The sequence below is a fragment of the Anolis sagrei genome, chromosome 3, assembly GCF_037176765.1.
Source record: "Anolis sagrei isolate rAnoSag1 chromosome 3, rAnoSag1.mat, whole genome shotgun sequence".
Classification (NCBI taxonomy): domain Eukaryota; kingdom Metazoa; phylum Chordata; class Lepidosauria; order Squamata; family Dactyloidae; genus Anolis; species Anolis sagrei.
This window is the reverse complement of record NC_090023.1, coordinates 116789760-116814693: the sequence shown is the minus strand read 5'-3', so window position 1 is coordinate 116814693 and position 24934 is coordinate 116789760. Positions and strand designations below refer to the sequence as shown.

Here is a 24934-nt window from a genome sequence, read left to right as displayed (position 1 = left end):
TCAAGGAACCCAGATAAATAGAACAAAATTATAGCAAGGCCAATGGCACTGAAAGCTGCCAAAAATCTAATACAGATCATCTACTAGCATGATCAAAGTGGCAGCTGTTTCTAACCCTGACTGTGAAATTACTCCATAAAATAAATAAATAAATAACTGAAAGGTAAAATTAGATAAGAATCAAGAAAAAATACTCTTTTTATTAAGCACAGCAGCAAGAATGCTCCTCGCCAAAGTCTGGAAACTGAAAGTAATTCCAAGTCTGGAAGAATGGTGTTTGAAGGTATTGGATATTATCCAAATGGACACTCTTTCACAGAGACTAAAAGGAACAAATAAATGTACAAATTGGTCGGGATTTAAAGATTATATAAAAACCAAAGAACTCCCTTTACACATAGATCTGTCCAGCATCTGAAGAAAAAGATCACAAAATCTCAATCGGCTTGGATACATTGAATCAACAGGAGATGAAGATTCCCAAAGGACTGACGGGAAGCTACTGCAAACTCTTCCCCCCCCCCCTCTCCCCTACATCCCTCCACTTTTTACCCCCTCCCCCTCACTTTGATGTACCCACCTAACTACTCTACTTTACTCTACCCTACCCCTACCCTTACCATACCCTATCCTACTCTATCCTATCTTATCTTACCCCACCCCAAACTGTTGTATTCCTAAGTATAAACTCCAATAAAAACTATTTAAAAAAATAAATAACTGAAAGGTCACTTGCCATTTGATGATCTTGGACAGGGCCAATGGCAGACATCAGGGATTCCTGAGATATGGTGCTGTCAAAGGTTATTCCTTCTCCAGTTCACTGGCCCTTATCCCTTCATTCTATGACTTCTTGGTCACTATTTCTGTTACTAATAAAACCTCATTCCTTTGTACATTTTTGTATTTTATTAAATAGCCAATGCAAAAATTCCTGAATATGCTCATGCTCTTTCCTCCTCTAGCTCCACATCTTTCCCCTCTTTCTTCATTTCACTTGCCCACTAGAGCCGCTGCTTCGTCTTCCATCCCACTAGACCTCTTCTGACACCTCTGAACAAAATGAGACCTAAGCTGGCACTCCTTTCTAGTTTGCAACCCACAATCTAAGTGTTTCCCAAATTCGATGCCAGTTTGGGGGGGGGGGGGCACAGGCAGGTACAGAAAGGAGAGGTTCTGGCTTGACTTCCATTTGTAAAAAACAACAGAATTGAACTTTACTTTGTAACTGCTGCTCATCATTTTAGGATGGTTGGAGAAAGATATGGTTTGGAAAGCTGTCCAACCTATAAAAATGCCCTGATGATGGCTACAAAAAGTGCTGTAGACAATATCTCAAAAGCCTTGCAAAAAGGAGAGTAAACCTTGTGAATAGCTAGCTACCTTATAACAAGCTTTTTTTTTTTCTCGCCCCTGGCCCCGCCCCCATAACAAGCTGTTTTTAAATGGTTGTTCCACCAGTCTTTTCTCTCACACACACATAAGTCTTGTGGCATCTAATGACTAACAAATATATTTCATTTTGAGATTTTGTATGGCATTGCTTGATTTGCTGACTGCCAAGGACGGAGATCCAAAGCAATGGCAACAGAATGACTGATGGACTGACAGGTCACTGCAGTCTTATCAACCATGGAAGTGGTCAGCATGGTGGCAGCATGATGAGCCCTTTTGGCATCTGGCTGGGAGATCTAGGTCCTCCTCATGAGCCAATGAATCAGAGGTTTGACTAATGAAAAACTGAGCCAGAGCATTTAACTAGTATCTAAGATAACCTGTTGCATTTCCCAAGCAAAACAGAGGGAACCACTTGTGCAAAGAAGGGCAAAAGAAGTACACACAGATTCCACAACCACAAACTTGAATAGCCCTAGTGCTACTGTAGATCCAGGCTATAATATTTAGGCTAATTACCCATTCTGTTTTACCTTGATCTTATCCATGTGTGTGTAATCCACTTCCTTGGATGCATGGAGTATAATACTCACGCCTCAGGTATATATGCCAAATGTACATAGCATATATACCTAAAGGCTTGAATATTGTACTCCATGCATCCAAAGATCACATTCCATGAAATCTCATCTGAAAGAAAAGCTGCCCATTGTAAAGGTGCTACAAGACTTCCTTTGATGGCCTGGGAGTACAGTGTGTTGGATGCCATTTATATCAATAAGGACAGCTTCTCCTAGTCAAAATAATGTTAATAGTCAAGAAGGAATGTAACAATCTTTTTCAACATGATATAGCTACTCAACAGAAACGAGGGTTGAATATGCATCTAGGAAAGTGGCAAGGTAACTAACTGGCATGGAGGAAGACACAAACCAAAACACATTTAGAAAGCAAAATTTGATTTCATCTTTGCATCTTTTCACGATAGGATGCCTCATTCTTGATTATCCTTGTCTGTCTGGTCCATGATGTTTCCATGACATTCTCAGATGCTTGTGTTCCCTATTAATATGTTTTATTTTATATATTTATAATATGTTTTATTGCATTTATATGTTTTAAATGTTTTATAATTTGATATGTTATATTTATTATTTGTTGTTGTACTTATTGCATTTATATGTTTTAATTGTTTTACAATTTGATATGTTATATTTATTATTTGTTGTATGATGAGGCATTGAATGTTGCCATAATCTGTAAGCCGCTCTGAGTCCCCTTCGGGGTTGAGAAGAGCAGGGTTTAAATGCAGTAAATAACAATAATTATTATTATTATTATTATTATTATTATTATTATTATTTCTCGTATCAGACCAACCCCCCTACTTCTGGAAAGCTGTCTTGTCTTTCGATGGACCAACCTCAGTGCACACATGTTTTCTTTCAGAATATTTCAAGTAGAGGGAAGGCAGAATTGTTTTCACTGGGGAAGGAGAGTGGAAATTCAACTTTGGAAGCCAGCTTATTTTTACCAATTCTCAAGTAATTGCAGAAAGGAGAAAGATGATTTCCCCCATTTATTGCTACTGAAACATGCTTAAACAAAATATTCTCTCAAGCCTAATAAATATGTTGAAATTTCCTGCACTTGTTCTGGGTAACTGATACCCAAGTAAATATGCAAGCAGGTTTTAATATTTCTGGAAGGGAATGATGACAATTGCTATATGTGTATATACACACATGTTTGGCAGTTTAGGACCTCAACACACAGGAAGCTGTTGTCTACTTCCAGTCAGTCATTTGCGGACTGCCCACATCAAAGTTAAAACATAAATAAAAATTGTTCAATTGCATAATTTCAAAATTGCACAACTACTGCAACATTTTTAAAGGAAGATAGAAGTCTGAATAGTAATGACAGCAGAAGGTGCATTGAGGGGCATGAAAAGCCTACCCACATGCACGCCCCCACTGAAATGTCAATACGGATTGAAAACGGGCAAATGCACTATTTCTCATCCCATGGAAAAATACCCATTTCTAAGGACATGAAGATGAGTGGAGTTGATTCCTGCCTGTCTTTCAAACCCACCCGTTTCTACACACTGTGGAGATGGAGTTCCATGGGCAACCTGTGAAATGAGTTATGAATTGTTTGATGAGATTTGAGGGATTTCATATTTGAAATGTGTAGAAACGGAGGCCACACTCTATCTGATGAGGTCCTTAGGACCAGTTCTGATTTCTAATGCCTAAGAAGGCTCTAATACACAGGAGTCTTGGTGGTTCAATTTCCCTGGGTCACTGCAGGAGGGCTCAGTCATCTTTGCCAAAGTCTTATGGGTGTTTCAAGCTTCCCCTGCTTCCTTGCTCTAGGGGTACCATGCAAGGAGTATAGTTATCAAGTTATACCTTTTCTCAATAATAATGATATAATTTTATTAAATTATACATTATATATTTATTATTGGGAAAAAGACATAATTACAAAACAACTAGTTACTTCCAAGCTTTGAGCTAGCATGCACATATATGCATGCGTCATTTACAAACCGCATTATTAATGTTTGTCAAAGCTAAATGTGTAAAATAGCTGATCAAAATGCTCTGCACTTGATTCACACTGAAACTCAATCATGGTAGATCTGTGATGTCTGCTTCATACTCATAAGACAGTCCTTTGGGATGAACTGACAATACAGCAGCTTACAAAATAAATCAGAGCGTTTTTTCAACAGGATATCTTAAATAATTTAATTGTTATGCCTTAGTTTAGTAACCCATCAGCCTGAAAATAAATTTCCCAAAAATACAGCAACCAGCTTCATAAAAGTAGCCTTTAAAATATATAGAACAGTAGGTTAGATCAAAACTGGCTTGTCAATTAAAGATTTATGTGACTAATCATCTGATCAAACTTACAGACATACATGATAAATTAATAATAGAAACACTTTATCCCAACATTGCTTCTGCAGCATCTTGGAAGGTACCAATTAGTATTACTAATGCTAACAAAACTAGTATAAATACTAGTAGAATGTGGTAGAGATTTGACTATGAGGTCACCATATAATATCCAGTCATAAAAAATCCTCAAGTCGCAAGGCTACCTCAATACAGTGCTTTTCCGAAATATAATAAAACTGAAATGTTATCCTACAAAGTTCTGAAAAAGAAAAAGAAAGTGGGGGGGGGGGGGGTCCATAAAACTGAAATGAGAACATTCTTTGTGTGGTGAGTTTTTGTTTTTTTGGATGCATATACACACATATGAGTGAGCTCTTCCTATAATATCTGCTGAGTTTGCCTTCATGATCTTGCCCATCTGAAATGTTTTCATCCAATCAAAAGAATCCATTAATCCCAACAGATTTATTATGAAAAGTCCACCTTAATTGAATTCCCTCATTAAGAACACCATCAAACAGATACAGAACACCTTCCACCACCTTGTGTAAATTAGATTCATTTTTCTGATTAATTATTAAAAGGAAAGTTTAAAAATCATAAAATCTTAAGTGCTATTAAAAATTGATTGACTTCACTTTTTCATTGACCTATTTAGTGTATATACGTGTATATGAATCAGAGCTAATCCATTTGGGTAGATGTTTCAGACCTGGCTTTGTCATCATTTTCTCATCTGTCAGTTAATCATGAATTCATAAATATTGATTTCAGATCCAATTTTATTTTTTTAACTTCTGGAAAGATAGCATGCTTTCGGTTTTTATGTGTGTGTGCTCTCATTCTAAACTGAAATCAAACCATCTTTCTCTCCCCCTTCCCACACCAACTTCTAAATTAAAAAGTGCATGTGTTGAGACCCTGTTCCTGGAAAGACATAGAGAGTGCTTTTTACTCTGTTAGTTAAACTCAATCCAATAGCCTGGATGTATATTCAGCCATAAACAACCATGATCAATGGGATCTCTTCCAATAAACTAAAGTTGGGAAAAGGTTACAGCTAATCATGGTGACCATAGGCAGAAGTTCCATATGGGACATTAGTTCATTTGTTGTTCATTCGTTCAGTCATTTCCAACTCTACGTGACTTCATGGACCAGTCATATTCTGTGCATCTCTGTGCATTAATAAGAGCGCTTTTTTGGCTCTAAATGAGGCATGGACTTGCTACCAATCTCACTTACCAGCAGACCCACCTTCCTGAATGCATGGCTGTACTCATGATACATTTGGAAACCCGTGGCTTGTTAAGAGACTAGATAACATTTTTAAAGGGAAAAAAACTGATATTTTTCAAGGCACCCAACTGCTGGTGTTTAATAGCAACATTAGCTGTGGCAGTAGTGACATAGACATTTCCTTGTAGCGAAGGGCTCCCAAACCTTCAGACCCCAATTGTACATGGTGCTATGCATTTGCAAATCTTCCTGCTGAGCATTGGCAGCATCAGTGCTCCAAACACAGCAATATGCACATGCAACTCTCCTACTGCTGCTGGCCCGTTGGCAAGCAAAATCTAAAAGTTCTGCCTCCATTGCTCTGTTGCTGCCAAGATTCAAGCTGCAAGTGTTGTTCCTTCAGGTTAAGAAAAAAGTGAGTATTTTGCAAACCTAGTACAGGCAGTCTGCAAGTTGTGAATAAGATATGTTCTGTAGCTTTGTTCTTAAGTTGAATTTGTAAATAAGTTACATAATCTTTTAGCTTTGGCTAGCATAAGGAAGGGTTAACACCCCTGTGGTGTTCATTTTGCTGTCTGTGCCTCTGTTCAGAAGATTTCACATCTCTTTCTGTCCCTGTGAGAATTGGATTTTGAAAAATTTAGCTTGCTGTGGAAACAAGAATTTGAGATAAAGCCTCAGTTGAAACACCTTTGCCTCATGATAACTCTTTCAGGAATGAATATCCATTCTTACGGTTAGATTTCTCACACTTCCTGTTGTCTCACCCCCGTTTTTAACTATGAGTCATCTGTAAGTCTGATGGTTGTAACTAGGAGACTGCCTGTACAATTTTTTTGGAGAGATTAAAGAAACTTAACCTCCATCTACACTGTTGAATTCATGCAGCTTAACACCATTTTAACTGTCATGTTTCAAAGTGATGGGATCATTAGATTTGTAGTTTGGTGAGACATCCCTACTTTCTGGAAGAGAAAGCTAAAGGTCTTGTAAAACCACAGTGCCCATAATTCCATGGCATTGAGCCGCAGCATCAACTGCATTAATTCTACAGTGTATATGCACCATTAGGGAATATCCATTCAAACGGATTGGTTGGTTATTCAAGACAATGGAACGATTTCTTTTCCCAGTATATGGTCAGGCTGCAGGAGTGACCAGACTTTTAAAGCCAAGGGCCAGTTCACAGTCCCTTATTCTGTTGGAGGGCCAGAATATAGTTTGCAAAAAAAATGAATGCATTCTTATGCACACTGCATATGTCTTATTTATAGTGCAAAACAAACAAACAAACATGGAAGAACAATACAATATATAAAACAAAGAACAATTTTAACCAACGTAAATGTACCAGTCTTTTAATGGGAAGTGTGGGCCTGCTTTTGGTTAATGGGAGAGTCAAGTTAATTAGAATTGTTGTGTGCCTTCAAGTCATTTCAGACAATGGCATATTCTGCCTCAGAGTCTGGTGGAGTCTCCTTCTCTGAAGTCTTTTCAGCAGAGTCTGCACAGCCATCTGTTGGGAGGGCTTTGATTGTGGCCTGTAGTTGCCCCCTGACTCTCCCTTTTTCTTCCCAAGGAAGGAGCCACAGCAAAGGGAAGCCTTTTTGGAAAATGTGGGGGGCCCTGATCCCCAAGAAGGAAGGAACGAAGAGAGGCAGGAACTCAAGAAAGGGAGGGAGGGAGGCCTAGAGAGTGGGGTTGTGGAACTGGGGCCGCAATTGGCCCCCAGACTGGACTTTGGACATGCCTGGGCTATAGAATCCATTGCCACTTGGATGGGAGATCACCTATGAATGCCAGGAACTCTGGGTTACATTTCAGAAAAAAGAACTGGTAAAACCGCCTCTGAGTATCCCTTGCAAAAGAAAACCCTGTGAAATTCATGGGGTCTCTGTACGTTGACAGGTGATTTAAATCCACAGTAGACTTGAAAACACAGACACGGCTGGGAAATACAGAGCAGTGAGATTATAATTTAGTCAGCCAATAGGGGGCTCTTTGAGGCTCTCAGAAATTGCAATTCCAACTCTATTTTAAAAATAATAATAACTAAAACTAACAAGATACAGCGATTCTTCTTTTTAAAAAGTGTTGTTAACTAATAACTACATTTTAAAATTCACTTCCCAAATTTCAACATGTACATAAGAAAGGAAAATGATTGTACTTAGAACACTTTCCTACCTTTGAATTGTACCCATTAGGAAAAAGGGGAGAAGAAATTCTCTGAGTGTGGTCTCAATGCCTCTCTTGTTCTTTTTATATAAAAGCGAAAATATGTATGTTGTATGTATGTAAGTTTGTATCTAATCTATGTATCTATTTCCCAAGATGGCTTACACTTCCAGGGAGCAGTGTGACTCCCACAAACAATCGATCTAAACCAAACTTACCCTGCATAACTAACAGAAAATACTGGAGGTGTTTGGGGGGACAGACCCAACATGATGGAGCTGTAGTCCACCTACACCCTTGGAGAACTGTGAACCCTATCAACTATGGATCTGGACCAAACCTGGCGCATTTACCCATTATGACCAACTTTAACAACTGTTGGGGTTTGGTGGGAATGATAGGAGTTGTAGTTCACCCTGCATCCAGAGAGCAGTGTGAACCCCACCAATGATAGATCTGAACTAAACTTGGCACACACACCCAACATGACAAACAGAAAATACTGGTGGGGTTTGAGGTGGATTGACCTTGGATGCATTGTGCATTTTCTTAATAGAACCATTCATAAAAAATTTAAAAAGCTTTAAAAATATAAATAGCATTACAAATTACCAAATACTTAAGCTGGACATTGCCGGGTACCTAAACTCAGGGAAAATGAAGTGTGTTTTAAAACATTTACTTGAACAGTTGATCCAGTGAAGTATAGTTGGCCCTCCATATCCAGATTCTGCATCCACAATTTCATACATGCAAGACTGAGAACAAGCCATGAGAATAAAGACGAAGATCCACCCAGAGGAAAAGTGTTCTTGCCATACATCAAGGGAACCACTGACCGCATAGGGAAGCTGATGAGAAAACACAACATACAAACTATCTACAGACCCACCAAGAAAATCCAATAAATGCTACGTTCAGCAAAGGATAAGAGGGATCCTCTCACCTCTGCAGGAGTCTACCGTGTACCATGCAGCTGTGGACAAGTCTACATAGGGACCACCAAACGTAGCATTGCCCAAACACGAATCAAGGAACATGAAAGGTACTGAGGACTACTTCAACCAGAGAAGTCAGCCATAGCAGAGCACCTGATGAACCAACCTGGACACAGCATATTATTTGAGAACACAGAAATGCTGGACCACTCTCACAACCACCATGTCAGACTACACAGAGAAGCCAATGAAATCCACAAGAAGCATGTGGACAATTTCAACAGAAAGGAGGAGACCATGAAAATGAACAAAATCTGGCTACCAGTATTTTAAAAAAACCCTATATATATTTATTTACTTTATGCTATTCTCACCCCAAAGGGGACTCAGAGCAACTTTTTCTTTTCAAACCATGGATGTATGAAATTGGGTTGTTGTAGGTTTTTTCGGGCTATATGGCCATGTTCTGGAGGCATTCTCTCCTGACGTTTCGTCTGCATCTATGGCAAGCATCCTCAGAGGTAGTGAGGTCTGTTGGAACTAGGAAAAAAGGGTTTATATATCTGTGGAATGACCAGGGTGAGACAAAGGACACTTGCCTGCTGGAGCTAAGTGTGAATGTTTCAACTGACCACCTTGATTAGCATATAATGGCCTGACAGTGCCTAGAGCAAACTTTTGTTGAGAGGTGATTAGATGTCCTTGTTTGTTTCCTCTCTGTTGTGCTGTTGTAATTTTAGAGATACACACACACACACCAAAAGCAAACCTTGATTTTGGACATCCATAGATTTTGGTCTCCACAGGGGGTGCTGGAACCAAACCGCAGCAGATACCAAGGGCCTGCTGTAGATGTAACATGGATGGGCTAAGTTAGCCACAGAGTTGCAGTTGCCCATCCCTGGTTTACAGGGGAAACTAGATCTCGAAAATCCTTGTTGCAAAAGTTATTTGGTGAGTCTGTGCAGTCTCTCCCAATCCCATTAACATCAGACAGAAAGCAGGACTGACTGAATCCAGTATTTTGCCGTGGGATCCAGTAAACATGGGGCACACATCTACATTGCAGAATTAATGCATTTTGACACCACTTTAACTGCCATGGCTAAATACTAAAGGATCATGGAAACTGGAGTTTGGTGAGGTACCAGGACTCTCACGAAAATTGCAACTCCCTTGATTCCACAGCATTGAGCCGCGAGAGTTAAAAGTGGTGTCAAAATGCACTAATTCTGCAGTGCAGATGCACCTTTGAACCCTTTGATTTCAACGCACTTTTTAAAAAAAACTGCAGAAAAGTATATAACAATCCATGCAACTTTTTGCCACTTAATCACACTAGAGAATGAATCGACTTTAAATCCGGTTGCTGCCTCCTACAGAATTCTGGGGTTTGTAGTTTAGGGAGGAGACTTTGACAGCCTCACTTGTATTGGTTTCATTGTTTGGAGTGATTTGTCCCCCTGTCCTTGTGCAACCGTGCTGCTTCCTTTGGCAATGCAGGGCCCCAGCTCCAGGCTGCAATTCCCTGCCCCGCCCCGCCGTGGGAGGAGGCCAAATCCGGGGGAAAGGGCGCGCGCCGTTCCCTCTCCATGTGCTCGGCTCCTCCTCCCGGCTCTAAGGGGGAAACGCTGAAAGGAGAGGAAGATTGGCCTCGCCGGCTTGCCATACTCGAGGCAGCGTGAGCGCCGCGTGAGCGCCGGGGAAGCCGCGCCTGCCTTGGCCGCGGGGGCTGTAGTGCGCGCGCGCTCGCTGGCTGGCTTCCGGGCTCGCCTGCCTCTTGGAACGCTCGCGCTCGCCATGGCCCAGAACGTTCAGAACGTCACACTGTCCCTCACGCTGCCCATCACTTGTCACATTTGCCTGGGAAAGGTAACCCCACTCGCGCTCGGGAGGGAAATTCGGGGCGCTTCACCCACGCCACTCCCTCGGCTGCCCATGGAGGCTGCCTGCTGGCCACATGGCCCTGCTCTCAGCAGGCAAGAAGGCTAGGAACCCCTTAAAAACCCCACCAAAACGAAACAAAACACCCTCCCTTCCCAGACATGAAACCCATTGTTCCTAAATCCTAGTGTTTTTTTATTCTTGTTCGTGGCTGTGGTTCCTTGTAGAGGCCTTGGATAGGATCAGTGATTCTTGGATGCTCATCCTTCAGTCCCCCTCCTTTTCCCCATTTCAGGCCAATCCCTGGCATTCCCATTGTTGTTGTTTTTAATGGAGGTTTTAGGATGGGTGCCAATAACAAGGTAGGCCAGGTCACATCGTGGAATCAAAAGGATAGGGGACCTCATGGAACCCAATGGAGAAATAACAAAGTGGGATAAGATAAAAGATTAATATGGTCAAGGGAACTGGATAGCATGGTTAGGCCTGTCCAGTAAAGCTCAGGCCATGAAAAGAAGAGAAGTAGCAGAAACCCTACTAGACAGAATAATTAAAAGGAAAATAGAAATAGATAAATGAATTATTGGGCTGTTGTATGAGGAACTAATCACCTTAACTTACAACACAAAAACAACCCTTATAGAAACTTTAGCAAGAAATTAACTAAGTCTTGGATTGACCACATTCAGAAAATTAAGCATATGAGGATCAGAGAAATCCAAAGCAAAGTAATCTCTAAATGGTAAAGAACCCCCCATCAATTAGAACACAGAATGGAAAATATTTCCAACAAGTGTTGGCATAATTGATGGGGAAACGGTTTATTCTCCCACATGTGGTGGGATTGTAGAAAAATTCAGAACTATTATAGTAAAATAAGAAATGAAATGGAGGAAATATTAGGGAAAGAATTAATGTGGGATAAAGCCAGATTCTTGTTCCTCACAATAAAGGCAAAAGGAAGATAACAATAATTGGACAGAGATCCTAAAATATATGACAGCCGCAATACAAGCCACAATAGCCCAAGGATGGAGAGAGGATACAAAATGGGATTTAGAAACTTGGTGGGCTTATCTATCAGAATATATAATTCATGATTTCATCAATCAAAGGAAAAATAAGTATATGAATAGTCAAAATGAACAAGACTGGTTCAGGAAATGGTCTGTGCTCATTGACAAAACAGACCGAGACAACAGATATTGCATTTTGAATCAGGCTTTCAACATGGTTTAACTGATGCAATGACATCATTTAGAATTGCTGTTCCAGGGGGGTGGGGAGGGCGGGGGTGATGGGCAATACATAATTAAGGAATGTATAAAATGTCATTTAAGGTATATTTACTTTTGGAATTATGTATACTGAAATAAGTCCTGTATGGCAAAAGTTTGTTAATTGTTGGGATGTTTCAAATAAAATGTATAATTATATTTTTTAAAAATCACATAGTGGTACATCTATACCAGGCATCCGCAAACTCCAACCCTCCTGCTGTTTTGGCCTCCAACTCCCAGAAGCCCTAGCCAGCTTGTTCAATGGTTAGGAATTCTTGGAGTTGGAAACTGAAACAGTTGGAGGACTGGAGTTTGATGATGCCTGATCAACAAGTGGAATGAATGCAGTTCATTCCATGGCACACAAAAAATCCATGGCTCAATGCTGTGGGATCCAGGGAGTTGTCGTTTCTGGCAGAGAAGGCTAAAGGCCTTGTAGAACTACAGATTCCATGGCCATGGCAGTTGAAGTAGTGTCAAGCTACACTCATTCTGCAGTCTAAATGCAGCCATGGGAACCTTCAATTCTAATGAGAGCACCACTTGTTGATGCTCATGTGATTTCTTGATAGTTGTTCTCAGAATTGAGAAACTGAGAAGTTTGTAATAATTTTGTAACGAATTGAGCCACAGCAGGCATAGGCAAACTTGGGCCCTCTGGGTGTTTTGGACTTCCACAATTCCAAACAGCCTCAGGTGTCTTCCTTTTCCCCCTCAGCCGCTTATGCAGCTGAGGGGGAAAAGGAAAGGGCCTGAGGCTGTTAGGAATTGTGGGAGTTGAAGTCCCAAACACCTGGACGGCCAAAGTTTGCCCATACCTGAGCTACAGTCTAAAACTTATTCTGATCTGTGGCGATTTCTGGTTTGTTTGTGGCCTCACCTGCTTCTGTTGTCCTTCTTCACCTGATCTCCCTCTTTGGTCATGTCTTTCCTATAAAAGTGTGCTTGGTTCACTCTGCGGTTTTGTTTTCTGTGCTTTGTGATCATAAGCTCTTTAACTGGCTTTTTTGCTTTTACTATCTTCTGTCAGAACTACTTGTTTGGTCCTGGCTATTCCCTAATCGTGGTCCACCAGTTCTGTCTTCACGTAATTTGAAACATGTGGCTTGGTAGAATACCACCTGTGTGTGCCTTCAAATCACCTGTTGATTTATGACAATCCCACGAATTTCATAGTTTTCATAGGAAGACACAAGGTGGTGTTTTTGCCAGTTTCTCTGAAATGCAATCTGCAACCTCTGGTTTTCATTGTTTGCTTTCCATCCAAGTATTAACCAGGTCTGACCCTTTTTAGCTTCCCCAATCAGACAGGATCTGGTGCCTTCGGGATATTTAAACCTCATTAGAATTTTAATTAATGTTTGTTGGGTGGAAGTGGGAGAAATTGTCCATTCACTTCATAAGACACTTTTACAGTCAGGTGACGGTTTATTTGTTTATTCTTATCAGCTGGTGCTTGCTTTAGTACTGCAGATTTTAGTCTGAACTTTAAAGGACCTGTCCAAGGTGCTGAACCTATTTGAGACCTGGAGCTTTAGTATATGTTCCTTCAAGTTCACATCACATTGTTTGCTAACAGTATGCAAAGTCCGATGTCTTGCTGTATTGCAAAATGTTAAGGAATTTAATGGCGATATTTAAGGGAGATGTTGACAAGCTGGAATATGTCCAGAGGAGAGTGACTAAAATGATCAAGGGTCTGGAGAATAAGCCCTATGAGGAGTGGCTTAAAGAGCCTGCAGAAGAGAAGGCTGAGAGGAGACATGATGGCCATGTATAAATATGTGAGGGGAGGTCATAGGGAGGAGAAAGCAAGCTTGTTTTCTACTGCCTTGAAGACTAGGATGTGGAACAATGGTTTCAAACTACAGGAAAGCAGATTCCATCTGAACATTAGGAAGAACTTCCTAGCTGTGAGAGTTGTTCAGGAGTGGAACTCTCTGCCCCGGTGTGTGGTGGAAGCTTCTTCTTTGGAGGTGTTTAAGTAGAGACTGGGTGGCCATCTGGGTGACTGGGTGGCCACACTTTAATCCTACGTTCCTCCTGCCATTTCAGCACTTTTAATCCCTGTACCCCACTGCACCGGCCGAACCAGTTTTTAATAGTGTCCTGATGTATTGTCATTGTGGTTTATTTTGCTTAATTGTTTTGATTTGCTTTGTTTACTGTTGTGCTATGTTTTCTTTTGTATTGTGTTTGAGGCTTCGGCCGTGTAAGCCGCATCGAGTCCTTCGGGAGATGCTAGCGGGGTACAAATAAAGTTAATAATAATAATAATAATAATATAATCTGACGGGGGTGCTTTGAATGTGATTTTCTTGCTTCTAGGCAGGGAGTTGGACTGGATGGCCCACGACGTCTCTTTCAACTTTATGATTCTATATAGAGACAGACAGTTTTGTAGACATTTGGCTTTTTTGTTAGATATACATGCAGTCCTCAAGTTACGAAAAAGATAGGTTTTATAGGTTTGTTCTTAACTTGAATTTGTTTGTCAGTTGGAACAGGTACATTTTCAAGTGTAACTCCAACTAGTTGGATGTTTGTAATTCTGAGACTGCCTAAAATAACAGCAAGCTGTACTAACCCCTTGGGAAGATTTCGAATGATGTGTTTGAATGATGTTAACTATCATTTTGGATAATACTGTGAGGTTGTGTTGTGATATGGTCTACGCCAGGGGTTCCCCACCTGTGGTCCATGGACCACCAGTAGTCTACAAGAACTAAAATATGGTCCATGGCCTCACCGTTACTACACTGTTGCAACAAGTGTGACTGGTCTCGCAAAACCCTCTTATAGTGCCGAGGCTTCTTAAATATAGTTTTCTGTGGGTGAGCAGATGGTGATTACTGGATGGTGTACGTTCTGTATCGGAAATTAGAGCTAATGTGGTCTATCCAATGCAGTTTTCTGAATCAGCATCCTAAATAACCAAACCAAATCTAAAGTTAACCAAAAACTGATTCATAGCCCAATTGGTACTAATGTTAGAGAGTGGTCCCTTGTCAAAGTGATCCCTGGTTAAAAAAAAAAAGTTTGGGAACCACTGATCTACACAGTGAGATTGATTGTACGGTAAAGGTAAAGATTTCTCCTGACATTAAATCTAGTCATGTCTGACTCTGGGGGGTGATGCTCATCTCCATTTCTAAGTTGAAAAGCTGGCATTGTCTGTAGACACCTCCAAGGTCATGTGGCCAGCATGACTGCATGCAGTGTAATTATCTTCCCGCAGAAGTGGTACCTATTGATCTACTCAGATTTGCATGTTTTCGAACTGCTAAGTTGACAGAAGCTGGGTCTAACAGTGGAAGCTCACCTTGCTCGAACCACCAGTCTTTCAGTCAGCAAGTACAGCAGCTCAGCGCCACCAGGGGGTCCTGACATTGATTGTGCCTTGTATTTATTGTTCATTTTATACCTGGCATGTCTTTCTTGCTTACTTAATAAGCATCTAAAACAGAGCAAATTCATTCCCCGCTGATATGGAAGCTGCTGCTACTGGTTCCCTTTATGCCCAGCCTTTTCTTCATTGAGCTTCAATGTGGCATACATGTCTCCCACCTTCCATACTTTATCCTTACATCAACACTGTGATGTAGGTCAGCCTTAGAGAAAATGACTGCCCCAAACTGAGTAGTGAATCTCATTACTCAGTGGATTCCCAGACCAGAATTCACACTTTCAAAAATAAAAGAAAATGTGGTTATCTTACACCATGTATGATCTTTTAAAAGGGGGATATGAAAGTGAGGCAATTGGGAATGGACAACCCTTGATTATCTTTTCCTCTTTTTCATGTAATTGTATCTAAACAGGATTCCTTGAGATTTAGGAAATGCAGTTTTCCCAGTCCTTCCATTGAGCTTACTCTGTAAGGATATTTTAAGGTTAACAATCTTGTCCTTGCTTAAAATCTATATCATGAAGCAACAGCACCACCTGAAGACCTCATAATGTCCTGACAGATGTTCCTACGTCCTAGGTCATGTGGCCAGCATGACTGCATGGAGCGCCGTTACATTCCTGCCTAACATGTTTTCGACCATCTAGGTTGGCAGAAGCTGGGCCTAACAGTGGGAGCTCACCCACACCCCCAGATTTGAGTCGCCAACCTTTCGGTCAGCAAGTTCAGCAGCTCAGCGGTTTAACCCACTATGCTACCGGGTTATAATAATAATAATTTTTTACACCACAAAGTTAAAAAACTTGGCATTATGCTAAATTTCCTTTGACCAGAAGCTGGCCACTTCAAGTGCCTCTGGTGTCGCTGTAAGGAGGTCCTCCTTTGTGCATGCAGCAGGGCACCGACTGCATTGTTTGGGAGTTCAGAATGGTTAAGTGCTGTAAGCTGCTGCCTTCTTAGATCGTGTAGAGTAATTTTGGGCTACCAAAATAGTATTTGACCTAGGTGTGGAGTTCTTTCAACTTAATGGGACCTCTCGTTTATGGTGACTCAAATCCAACTTAATCTCCCTTCTCCAAAATATGTATATCCCTGTTCTCATCTTTTCGTGGATTTGACAAAAAGGTACATGTGAAAATATTTACAGCCAATGCTGTTCTCGATCAAGGATTGGAAAATTGTGGTCCTCAGATGTTGTTGGACTGCCAGCATTACCAGTCTTAGTCATGAGGTATCATAGGACTGACTATCTAGCAACATCTGGAGTCTATACTTTCTTCACTTCTGCTCTGATTTGGGAAACAGATATCATTTTCTTTTTATTGAAATCACAATGTAATATTGTATACTCTTAGAACTCAAAATATTTAAAACAAATGGATCCTATATCTACGTAACTTAAGTGTTAGCAACATTATGGGTACAGGAGTGTCAATGCCTGAACCCTTCGCCCACATATTGAGATGCCAAGGCTATTCAACTTCAGTAAGACTTGCTGCTAGATCATTATGGGGGGGGGGGGGGTGTCAGGAACAACTTGAGAAACTGCAAGTTGTTTCTGATGTGAGAGAATTGGCCATCTGCAAGGACATTGCCCGGGGGACGCCTGGATGTGTTACCATCCTGTGGGAGGCTTCTCTCATGTCCCCACATGAGAAGCTGTAGCTGACAAATGAAAGCTTACCCCACTTTCCGGATTCGAACCACCGACCTTTCGGTCAGCAGTCCTGCCGGCACATTGCGCCACCGGGGGCTCCCATAATTATGATTAGGAATGATCTTCCTGACTTTCATGTCTACAAGACACACACAACCCATACTGACCTGCATTTGCCCTCATAAGCGTAAATCACATTTCGTTCAAATATACGACAGGTGTTCAGATATGTTCATTAGGGAGGAAACGAGGAAGAAACTGGTGCATATTAAAAATAGATCTGTCATCCTATTGTCACCTTGAACTGCTTGTTTTATCATTTGAAATGTGCATCATTTCTAGCCCTGAACATGGATGCCTCTTTAAGATATTAAAAGAAGCACAAGAACTTTTTATTTTACTTTTGAAAACTTCTTTATTTATTGAAAATAATTAAAAACATGTTAAATGTTTAACAGTGGGTGGAAATAAAGCCGCTGTTTGAAATAAAAACTAAGGAAAAGAAGTGGAAGCGGAGGCTTAGAGATGAGAGCTCTTGTTTACAAAGTGTAAGCGATGACTCATTGTGTTCCTGTTTCAGTATGCAAAGGAACTGAAATAAACAATCATATTATTAAAATAAACAAGTGTCACCTGAGGATGACTCCCGCATCCCAAATCACTACCCAAAAAATGGAAGTAGCCAGAAGTTCACATTGGGGTTTGTGCTGGATTTTGGTTTCAAAGCAAAACAAGATGTGTGTGTGTGTGTGGAGGGTGCTCACCTTGTTTTAAAATGGAATTACGACTCCTCTAGGATTCCAGGAAAAGTAATTCTCCTTTTGAAAGAGGAAAAATTAGCACAGGGGCAGTGCCTAAGATTCACAAGTGCATTCAGGACTCACAACTGCAGGAAAGGGAGCTGCACATCCCTTAAGACAGTGGTTCTCAACCTGTGGGTCCCCAGATGCTTTGCATATCGTATTATCCTGTAAATGGATTTTTCTGCCCACTAGAAGCAACTCACAGGGCACAAACATTTTTTCCTAGCCCCGGTGCACAGGGTGGGCATGGCTGGATTTTTGTTGCACTCGCTTTTATTGAAGTACCCTATGGCATTGCTTTTGTATTGCTTGAGATTGTAGTGCTTCTCAGGAGTAGTCAAAATAAATAGTTCCTCACGTTGTGCTTTCCCAAGTTGCATACAATCTTCTGATGTCCACTTATTGTGTAGAGTTCAGGGAGCATGAATTATCTTCTGTGGAGAAATTTGAACCTGTGTGGTCAAAACAGCATCATCTGTGCATAAAAGGACAGGTAGAGGAAGCGGAAACAATTAAGATTTTCAAAAAATACAAAAAAAGAGGGAAAGTCCAAATAACCTGGTGAAAAACATAGTGGGTGTAGATTGTTGACTCTCTGAGGGAGGCAACAAAAACAAACTGGAATGGAGAATAATTACAGTAGAAGTTGGCTGGATTGAAACCCCGAACAGGAGCACTTCACACCGCTATTTTGTGACTAGTCCATAACCATGCTGCCTTTGTAACAAGTCTTAAGTTGTTGTTCATTCGTTCAGTCGTCTCCGACTCTTCGTGACCTCGTGGACCAGCCCACGCCAGAGCTCCCTGTCGGCCGTCACCACCCCCAGCTCCTTCAAGGTCAGTCCAGTCACTTCAAGGATGCCATCCATCCATCTTGCCCTAAGTCTTAAGTGCTCACACTCTATGTCAAGAGTGGAGAACTGAAGAGGTTAAACATCCTACTTCAATGGTGAAGAGACTGAATGCTAACACTCTTATCTCAAGAGTAGGCAATTGAAACGATTGAGCGCTAAAGCTCCATCTCAGGGATGGGCAGTGGATCCATGACCTCCTGAGGGTCACACGGGCTGCTCAAGTACCAAAAAGAAGAGCAAAGCTAGAAAGGGCTGAAAATTCATTTCTGGTTTGTTTGTTTTTAATTTAGTAGATTTAGGTGGTAAAACATTATAGGATGATCCCAGTACCTATTTAAAAGGTGATTTTCTGCCTGTAGAAACTTCCAGGAAAGGCACCCCACCTTTTTTCCAGAAAGAGAAAGAAGAACTGGATTTTTCCCATCTTGATTGTAATGAAGCCCAAATATATGTGAATAAAATTCTTGCATATTTTCCTGTTTCTCGCTACCACTGCTGTTTCTTTACTTCTTTTCGTGATTTCACTTGTTTCTGTATTTTTGAGATGGTAAGGATTCATCCCATCACTGAGAAATTGTATTGATTGCAAGTGCAATCAAGCAAAATGACTGTTCTCAACCTTCCCACCCCTTTCGTAATAATCCTAAGCCTTTTCTGCACATTTCTGTTGATATATAGCAAACAGAATATGTGTTGTAAAGACCAAGAATGCTGGTGTGGTTGTTTCCGTGGTAGTACCAGCAAAGATTTACCTGGACTTTGACTCCTTTTCACCAAGGAATTCCAAACAAGCAGTTCGCAAACATATTTTTGTAACCTTCTCCACTTTAACTGACAACTGTAGGATTCTCAGAAAGCATGACTACATTTGTCTTTATTGGAAAGAATATCAGAACACAGTGACTGAAAATTGATAGTAATGATAAAAAAATATCATCACAAATCATCAGCTTTCAGACACTGGTTTCTAATTTCAAAGCAAAACAGAGTTCAGGATTGCACATTACTAAAGACCTTGAAAGACTTCTTTACAGAGACCAAAATAAATGTTTTTTGTGGTAGGCAAAGTTAACATTATGAAATATAGACTTTTTTTCTTTTTTAGTTCATTATTGAATCCCAGGGCTCAACTCCAAGCAGAATTTTCAATTAAAGAGTGATCTTCTTAGTAATATTTCTTTTAGAAACCTATCTCAGTAAACTGTTTGGTCCTTTAGGAAAATACATAAGTATCTTGCTAAGTTATAAACACTGGAAAGCCAATCCTCTGCGGTATAGCTGCTTCTGTTTTTTCCTTTTATGCAATACAGCGTGTCAGACTAGCTAAGTATCAATGCACAGAACATCTCAGCAGGGTTGATAACACCTCTCTGTCCCCCAAGGAAAACTTTTCTCACTTTTGTTTTCAAGCAGAAGACAAAGTGTTTTGAGGTTTTGCCCTGTGGATTTTTCAGTATTAAGCTGAGTTTTGAGGCTAGTGACTATACCTTTTTGGAATTAGGATTATGCAAAATACACCCAGCACTGAACCCAGCATTCTCTCCTGATGTTTCACCCACATCTGTGGCAGGCATCCTCAGAGGTGGGCAAAACATCAGGAGAGAATAATTCTGGAACATGGTCATACAGTCCGGAAATCTCATAACAATGAAAGCCTTCAACAACTGGCTATGAAAGCCTTCAACAACACACCTAACAGCAGCTGATTGTCTGGTTTGTCCCAGCCTCTGCAATCCAGAGAAAGAAGCAAAAAAAATCCATCAAGATTTTCAATAGATCCTACTATCTTCACCGGAATTTGCAGTCTCCATCCTTCCTCTAGCCCCCTTCTCATGCACTCTGAAAAGCTAGAAACTCCTAGGTGACATGTAAAATTGTAGAAAGAGAAGTCCCAATTCTATGTCAGTGAATACAAAAATGGTGGTGGTTGTGCTCCTTCCTGTCATTTCCAGCTAATGGCAAACCTAAGGTGATTCTGTAACAAGAGTTTCTTGGCAAGAGATGTTTGTGGAGGGTTAGCATTGCCTTCCTTTGAGGCTGAGAGAGTGTGATTTGCTCAAAGTCACTCACTGGGTTTCTATACTGAGCAGGATTCATCTCTGGTCTCTCAGTGTTGTACTCCATCACTCAAACCACCCTACCAGGCTGTCTCCTACAACTGGACTGTGGACCTAAATTCTTCTCTCAGGGAGGGACTTTTAGAGGATGAAAAAAGGCATTTGCATCAGCAGCTTCTTGGTTTTCCCATCAATCTCAACAAAGCATGGACTAAAGTCCATGAGTTGCTTATCTGCTTCTGCTGCAAGTTGGGTGGCAAGTGCTAACTGATATTCACAATAAATCAGAGTTTCCACGATACCCTGGCTGGCAATAATATCCAAATGTGCTCCGAAGCCAACAACAAAATGAGCCCCCCTCAGTCAGGAAAGCGGTCGCTGTTTTGTAAGGCTGATAGAAAATCTTTTAATCCTGATTTTTTTCTCTCTCTCTCTCTTGCAAGGTACGCCAGCCTGTCATCTGTACCAACAATCATGTATTTTGCTCTGTCTGTATTGAAGTGTGGCTGAAGAACAACAGCCAGTGTCCTGCTTGTAGGATCCCCATCACGCCTGAAAATCCCTGCAAAGAGGTTCTAGGTAAGATAACCTTTCTCACACAACCTTCCCCAATGAACACATACAAGGCTTTTTATGCCCCATTGTATAGATGGGGAAAAGTCATTTTCTGTCAATAGCTGCAGACCCCAATTGGTAGAGCTAAAGCTGTCAGCTCACAGCAGTTGTTCCCAATGAAAACTCAGCTTATACTCTAGTATATACAGTACTTACACATTTTAACGACTTGCAGGGAAGTCACAGGTTGTACACACTCACTTCACTGCAAAGAGAACAGAAGCTGGGGTTAGGAGGAGAGTGGCCTGAAGGATGTGGCTGCCTTGGAAAGTATTTATTAAGGAAAAAAACATGTGCTTGCCCATGTTGGATTTTTGAAGCAAACATTTGCAGACAAACTTGTTTATGTCTCTGCAGGAGGAACAAGCGAAAGTAATCCAGTCTTTAGCCCTGCAATCAGGAAACAGCTCCGCAAGACAAGGCTTGAGATACTCCACAAAGAATATGAGGTAGGAAAGTGTGCAGAGGTGAAGGTGGAAAAGGTGGCAAATCATCAGGATCTCATTACGTTACGGTGTTTATCCTGGAACATGGTCCCTCTTTTTCTCCTTCATCCCTCCCTCCAACTTTTAGAGGATTAAATGATTTTGTCAAGGAGACTGCACTTCTTGACTGTGTTTCAAATTAGTACCGGTTTGCTAAGATGGAAACATGTTAGGAAGCCAGTTTGATGTAAATTACGCATACAATCATGTGACCCTCCCACTGTGGTTAAATTATATCACCCAGAAACCCCAGCCAGCATTACCAGTGGTGTAGAGTGCTGAGACCAGCAGTCCTTCAACAACCAGAGGGATGTGCAATTCCCAACCGTAATGTAGAGAATTGTTTGAAACTATCTTGCACATACTAGGTGAGAGAGGAAAATGAGTTCCTGTATGCAAACAGGTTTATGTGCCTTGGATCTAGTCAAGCATGTCATTCATCTGTATACATAAGGAAATATACAACTACATTGTTGATAAATAATACATTAAGTTATTAAACAAGCAGTAAACAGCAGTAAGCAGACAAAATTGCTCACTGTGGATGAGAAATAACATTAAGCAGTAAAGGCCTAAAATATCCTAAAGGCACCAAATCCTGTCTGGAAATTAAGAGGGGTTAGCCCTGGATGAGAGATTGCCAAGGAATAGCAGGTGCCATGGGCTATATTTTGAAGGAAGGAGCTGGCAAAAATTTCTCAGAGTATTCCTTGTCTATGAAAACCCCATGAAATTCATATGGCCCCCATAGATTGGCAGGAAACCTGAAGGTGTGCATGCATGCACACACATGGAAAAATATCTATCAGAATAACAACATAAAATAGGAATAATGCTAATAATAATAAATTTTATTTCTTACCTGCCTCTGCTCATGGCTCAAGGCAGGGCACAACAAATTTAAAAACTCATAATCATAACAATTTTCAGTAAAATACATATATTAAAACATATATCTATAAAATGTACATTAAAATACACAGAACAAAGATTAAAATACAGGAGATACAGGGCGTGACTTTAAAATTCAGCATTACAAATTGCCTGGTTAGGCCTGCCAGAAGATATCAGTCTTCACTTTTCTCTTAAATACTGACAGCTGATTTAGCTGTTGAATCTCTTCCAGTAGGTCATTCCACAGAAATATTATATAATAATTTCCAAATATTAAATCATTGCTGCTCAGCATGTTGATGTGAGACCTGTTCTGGCCTGTGAGCTACTATCGGGGATGCTGTGAGTTTTTCGGGCTGTACGGCCATGTTCCAGTAGCATTCTCTCCTGATGTTCACATGCATCTATGGCAGGCATCCTCAGAGATGAAAAACTCACAGCAACCCAGTGATGCCAGCCATGAAAGCCTTTGACAACATACTGATTTATTGTCGAAGGCTTTCATGGCCGGAATCACTGGGTTGTTGTAGGTTTTTTCGGGCTATATGGCCATGGTCTAGAGGCATTCTCTCCTGACGTTTCGCCTGCATCTGTGGCAAGCATCCTCAGAGAGAATGCCTCTAGACCAGGGGTCCTTAAACATTTTAAACAGAGGGCCAGATCACTGCCTCTGAAACTGTTGGAGGGCTGGATTATAATTTGAAAAAAGTATGAATGAATTCCTATGCACACTGCACATATCTTATTTGTAGTGTAAAAAACACTTACAAACAATAAATAATTAAAATGAAGAACAATTTTAACAAATATAAATTTATTAGTATTTCAGTGGGAAGTATGGGCCTGCTTTTGGCTGATGAGATAGGATTGTTGTTGTTGTGTGCTTTCAAGTCGTTTCAGACTTGGGCTGACCCTGAGCAAGGGCCGGGTAAATGACCTTGGAGGGCCGTATCCAGCCCCCGGGCCTTAGTTTGAGGATCCCTGCTCTAGACCATGGCCATATAGCCCAAAAAAACCTACAACAACCCAACATACTGCTTGTCTGTTCATGGTGAGTTTTGAGGAAGGAAAGAAACAGTCATAATCAGCAGATGGAAATCTGGTGCCAGTCCCTGGGACAATGGAAAGAAAGCTCCACCACATCAGATACCACAAAAAGCGCAGGCCTAAAATAAGTACAGAATTGATAATGGGCAGACAAATATGCAAGATATAGTACAAAAATCATAAAGTAATAGAAAAGTAAATGTTACACGATTGATTGATTGATTGATTGATTGATTGATTATGTGTTAAAAATATTTGTTGTTGTTTGCCTTCAAGATATTGCTGACATGGTAATTCTGATGCAAACTCATAATGGGTTTTTCTGAGGTTAAGAGTGTGTGACTTGCCAAAGGTCACTTAGTTTATATTCATACAAGGATTTGAACCCCGTTCTCCAGAATCCTAGTCCAACACTCAAACCACTGTGTCACACTGGCTCCTCCTGTCCTGTATCAAAGTTCTTAGGGAAGCTTACATAAAACATTAAAACAAGTCACACAGTTTAAAACAGTAAAATTAAATAATCTAAAAATAGGTTTTCATAATCTAAAACAGTTTGAAATCGTTTTTGGGATGAGTTCATGAGACCCAAAGGCTTTGATGAAAAGCCAAGTTTCAGCTTGACAAATGGATATGATTGTTAGTGCATTCCACAATTTGGGTGCCCCGGCTCCCATGTCCCAACAAAACCATGCATTGATCTCACTGGTGGGACATGGAGGTGCCAACCTTTCCAGTAGATCCTAATCCAGTGGTTCTCAACCTGTGGGTCCCCAGATGTTTTGGCCTTCAACTCTCAGAAATCGTAACAGCTAGTAAACTGGCTGGGATTTCTGCAAATTGTAGGCCAAAGCATTTGGAGACCCACAGGTTGAGAACTACTGGCCTGCTCTTTAAGCAGGGAAAGAGAAACACCTGCCATAATTACAAAGTCTGTGTCAGGATCAATTTGAGAAACTGCAAGTTGCTTCTGGTGTGAGAGAACTGGCGTCTGCAAGAATGTTTCCCAGGAGATGCCTAGATGTTTTACCATCCTGTGAGAGGCTTCTCTCATGTCCCTGCATGAGAACCTGGAGCTGATAGACAGGAGCTCACCCCACTCCCTGGATTTGAACCCACTCCCTGGATTCAAACCAGTGGGTTCAAAGTGGTTTGAACCCACTCCCTGGGTTCAAAGTGGGTTCAAAGTAGTTTGAACCCACTCCCTGGATTCAAACTACTAACCTTTCAGTCAGCAATCCTGACATTGACAGGAGACAGGATTTCTACCATATCCACTTTGAG

At 40.9% G+C, this 24934-nt stretch overlaps 1 protein-coding gene across 1 annotated transcript in view; it reads left to right on the top strand.

The window, feature by feature from the left end:
• The first annotated feature begins 10308 nt into the window (after positions 1 to 10308).
• The window catches only part of OBI1 (ORC ubiquitin ligase 1), a 31041-nt gene continuing 16415 nt past the window's right edge, over positions 10309 to 24934 (top strand). The window contains exons 1-3 of the mRNA XM_060769516.2: positions 10309 to 10537; positions 21053 to 21188; positions 21582 to 21673. Of these exons, the coding sequence (XP_060625499.2) occupies positions 10466 to 10537; positions 21053 to 21188; positions 21582 to 21673 (300 nt within the window). The 5' untranslated portion in view covers positions 10309 to 10465. The remainder of the gene's footprint in view (positions 10538 to 21052; positions 21189 to 21581; positions 21674 to 24934) is intronic.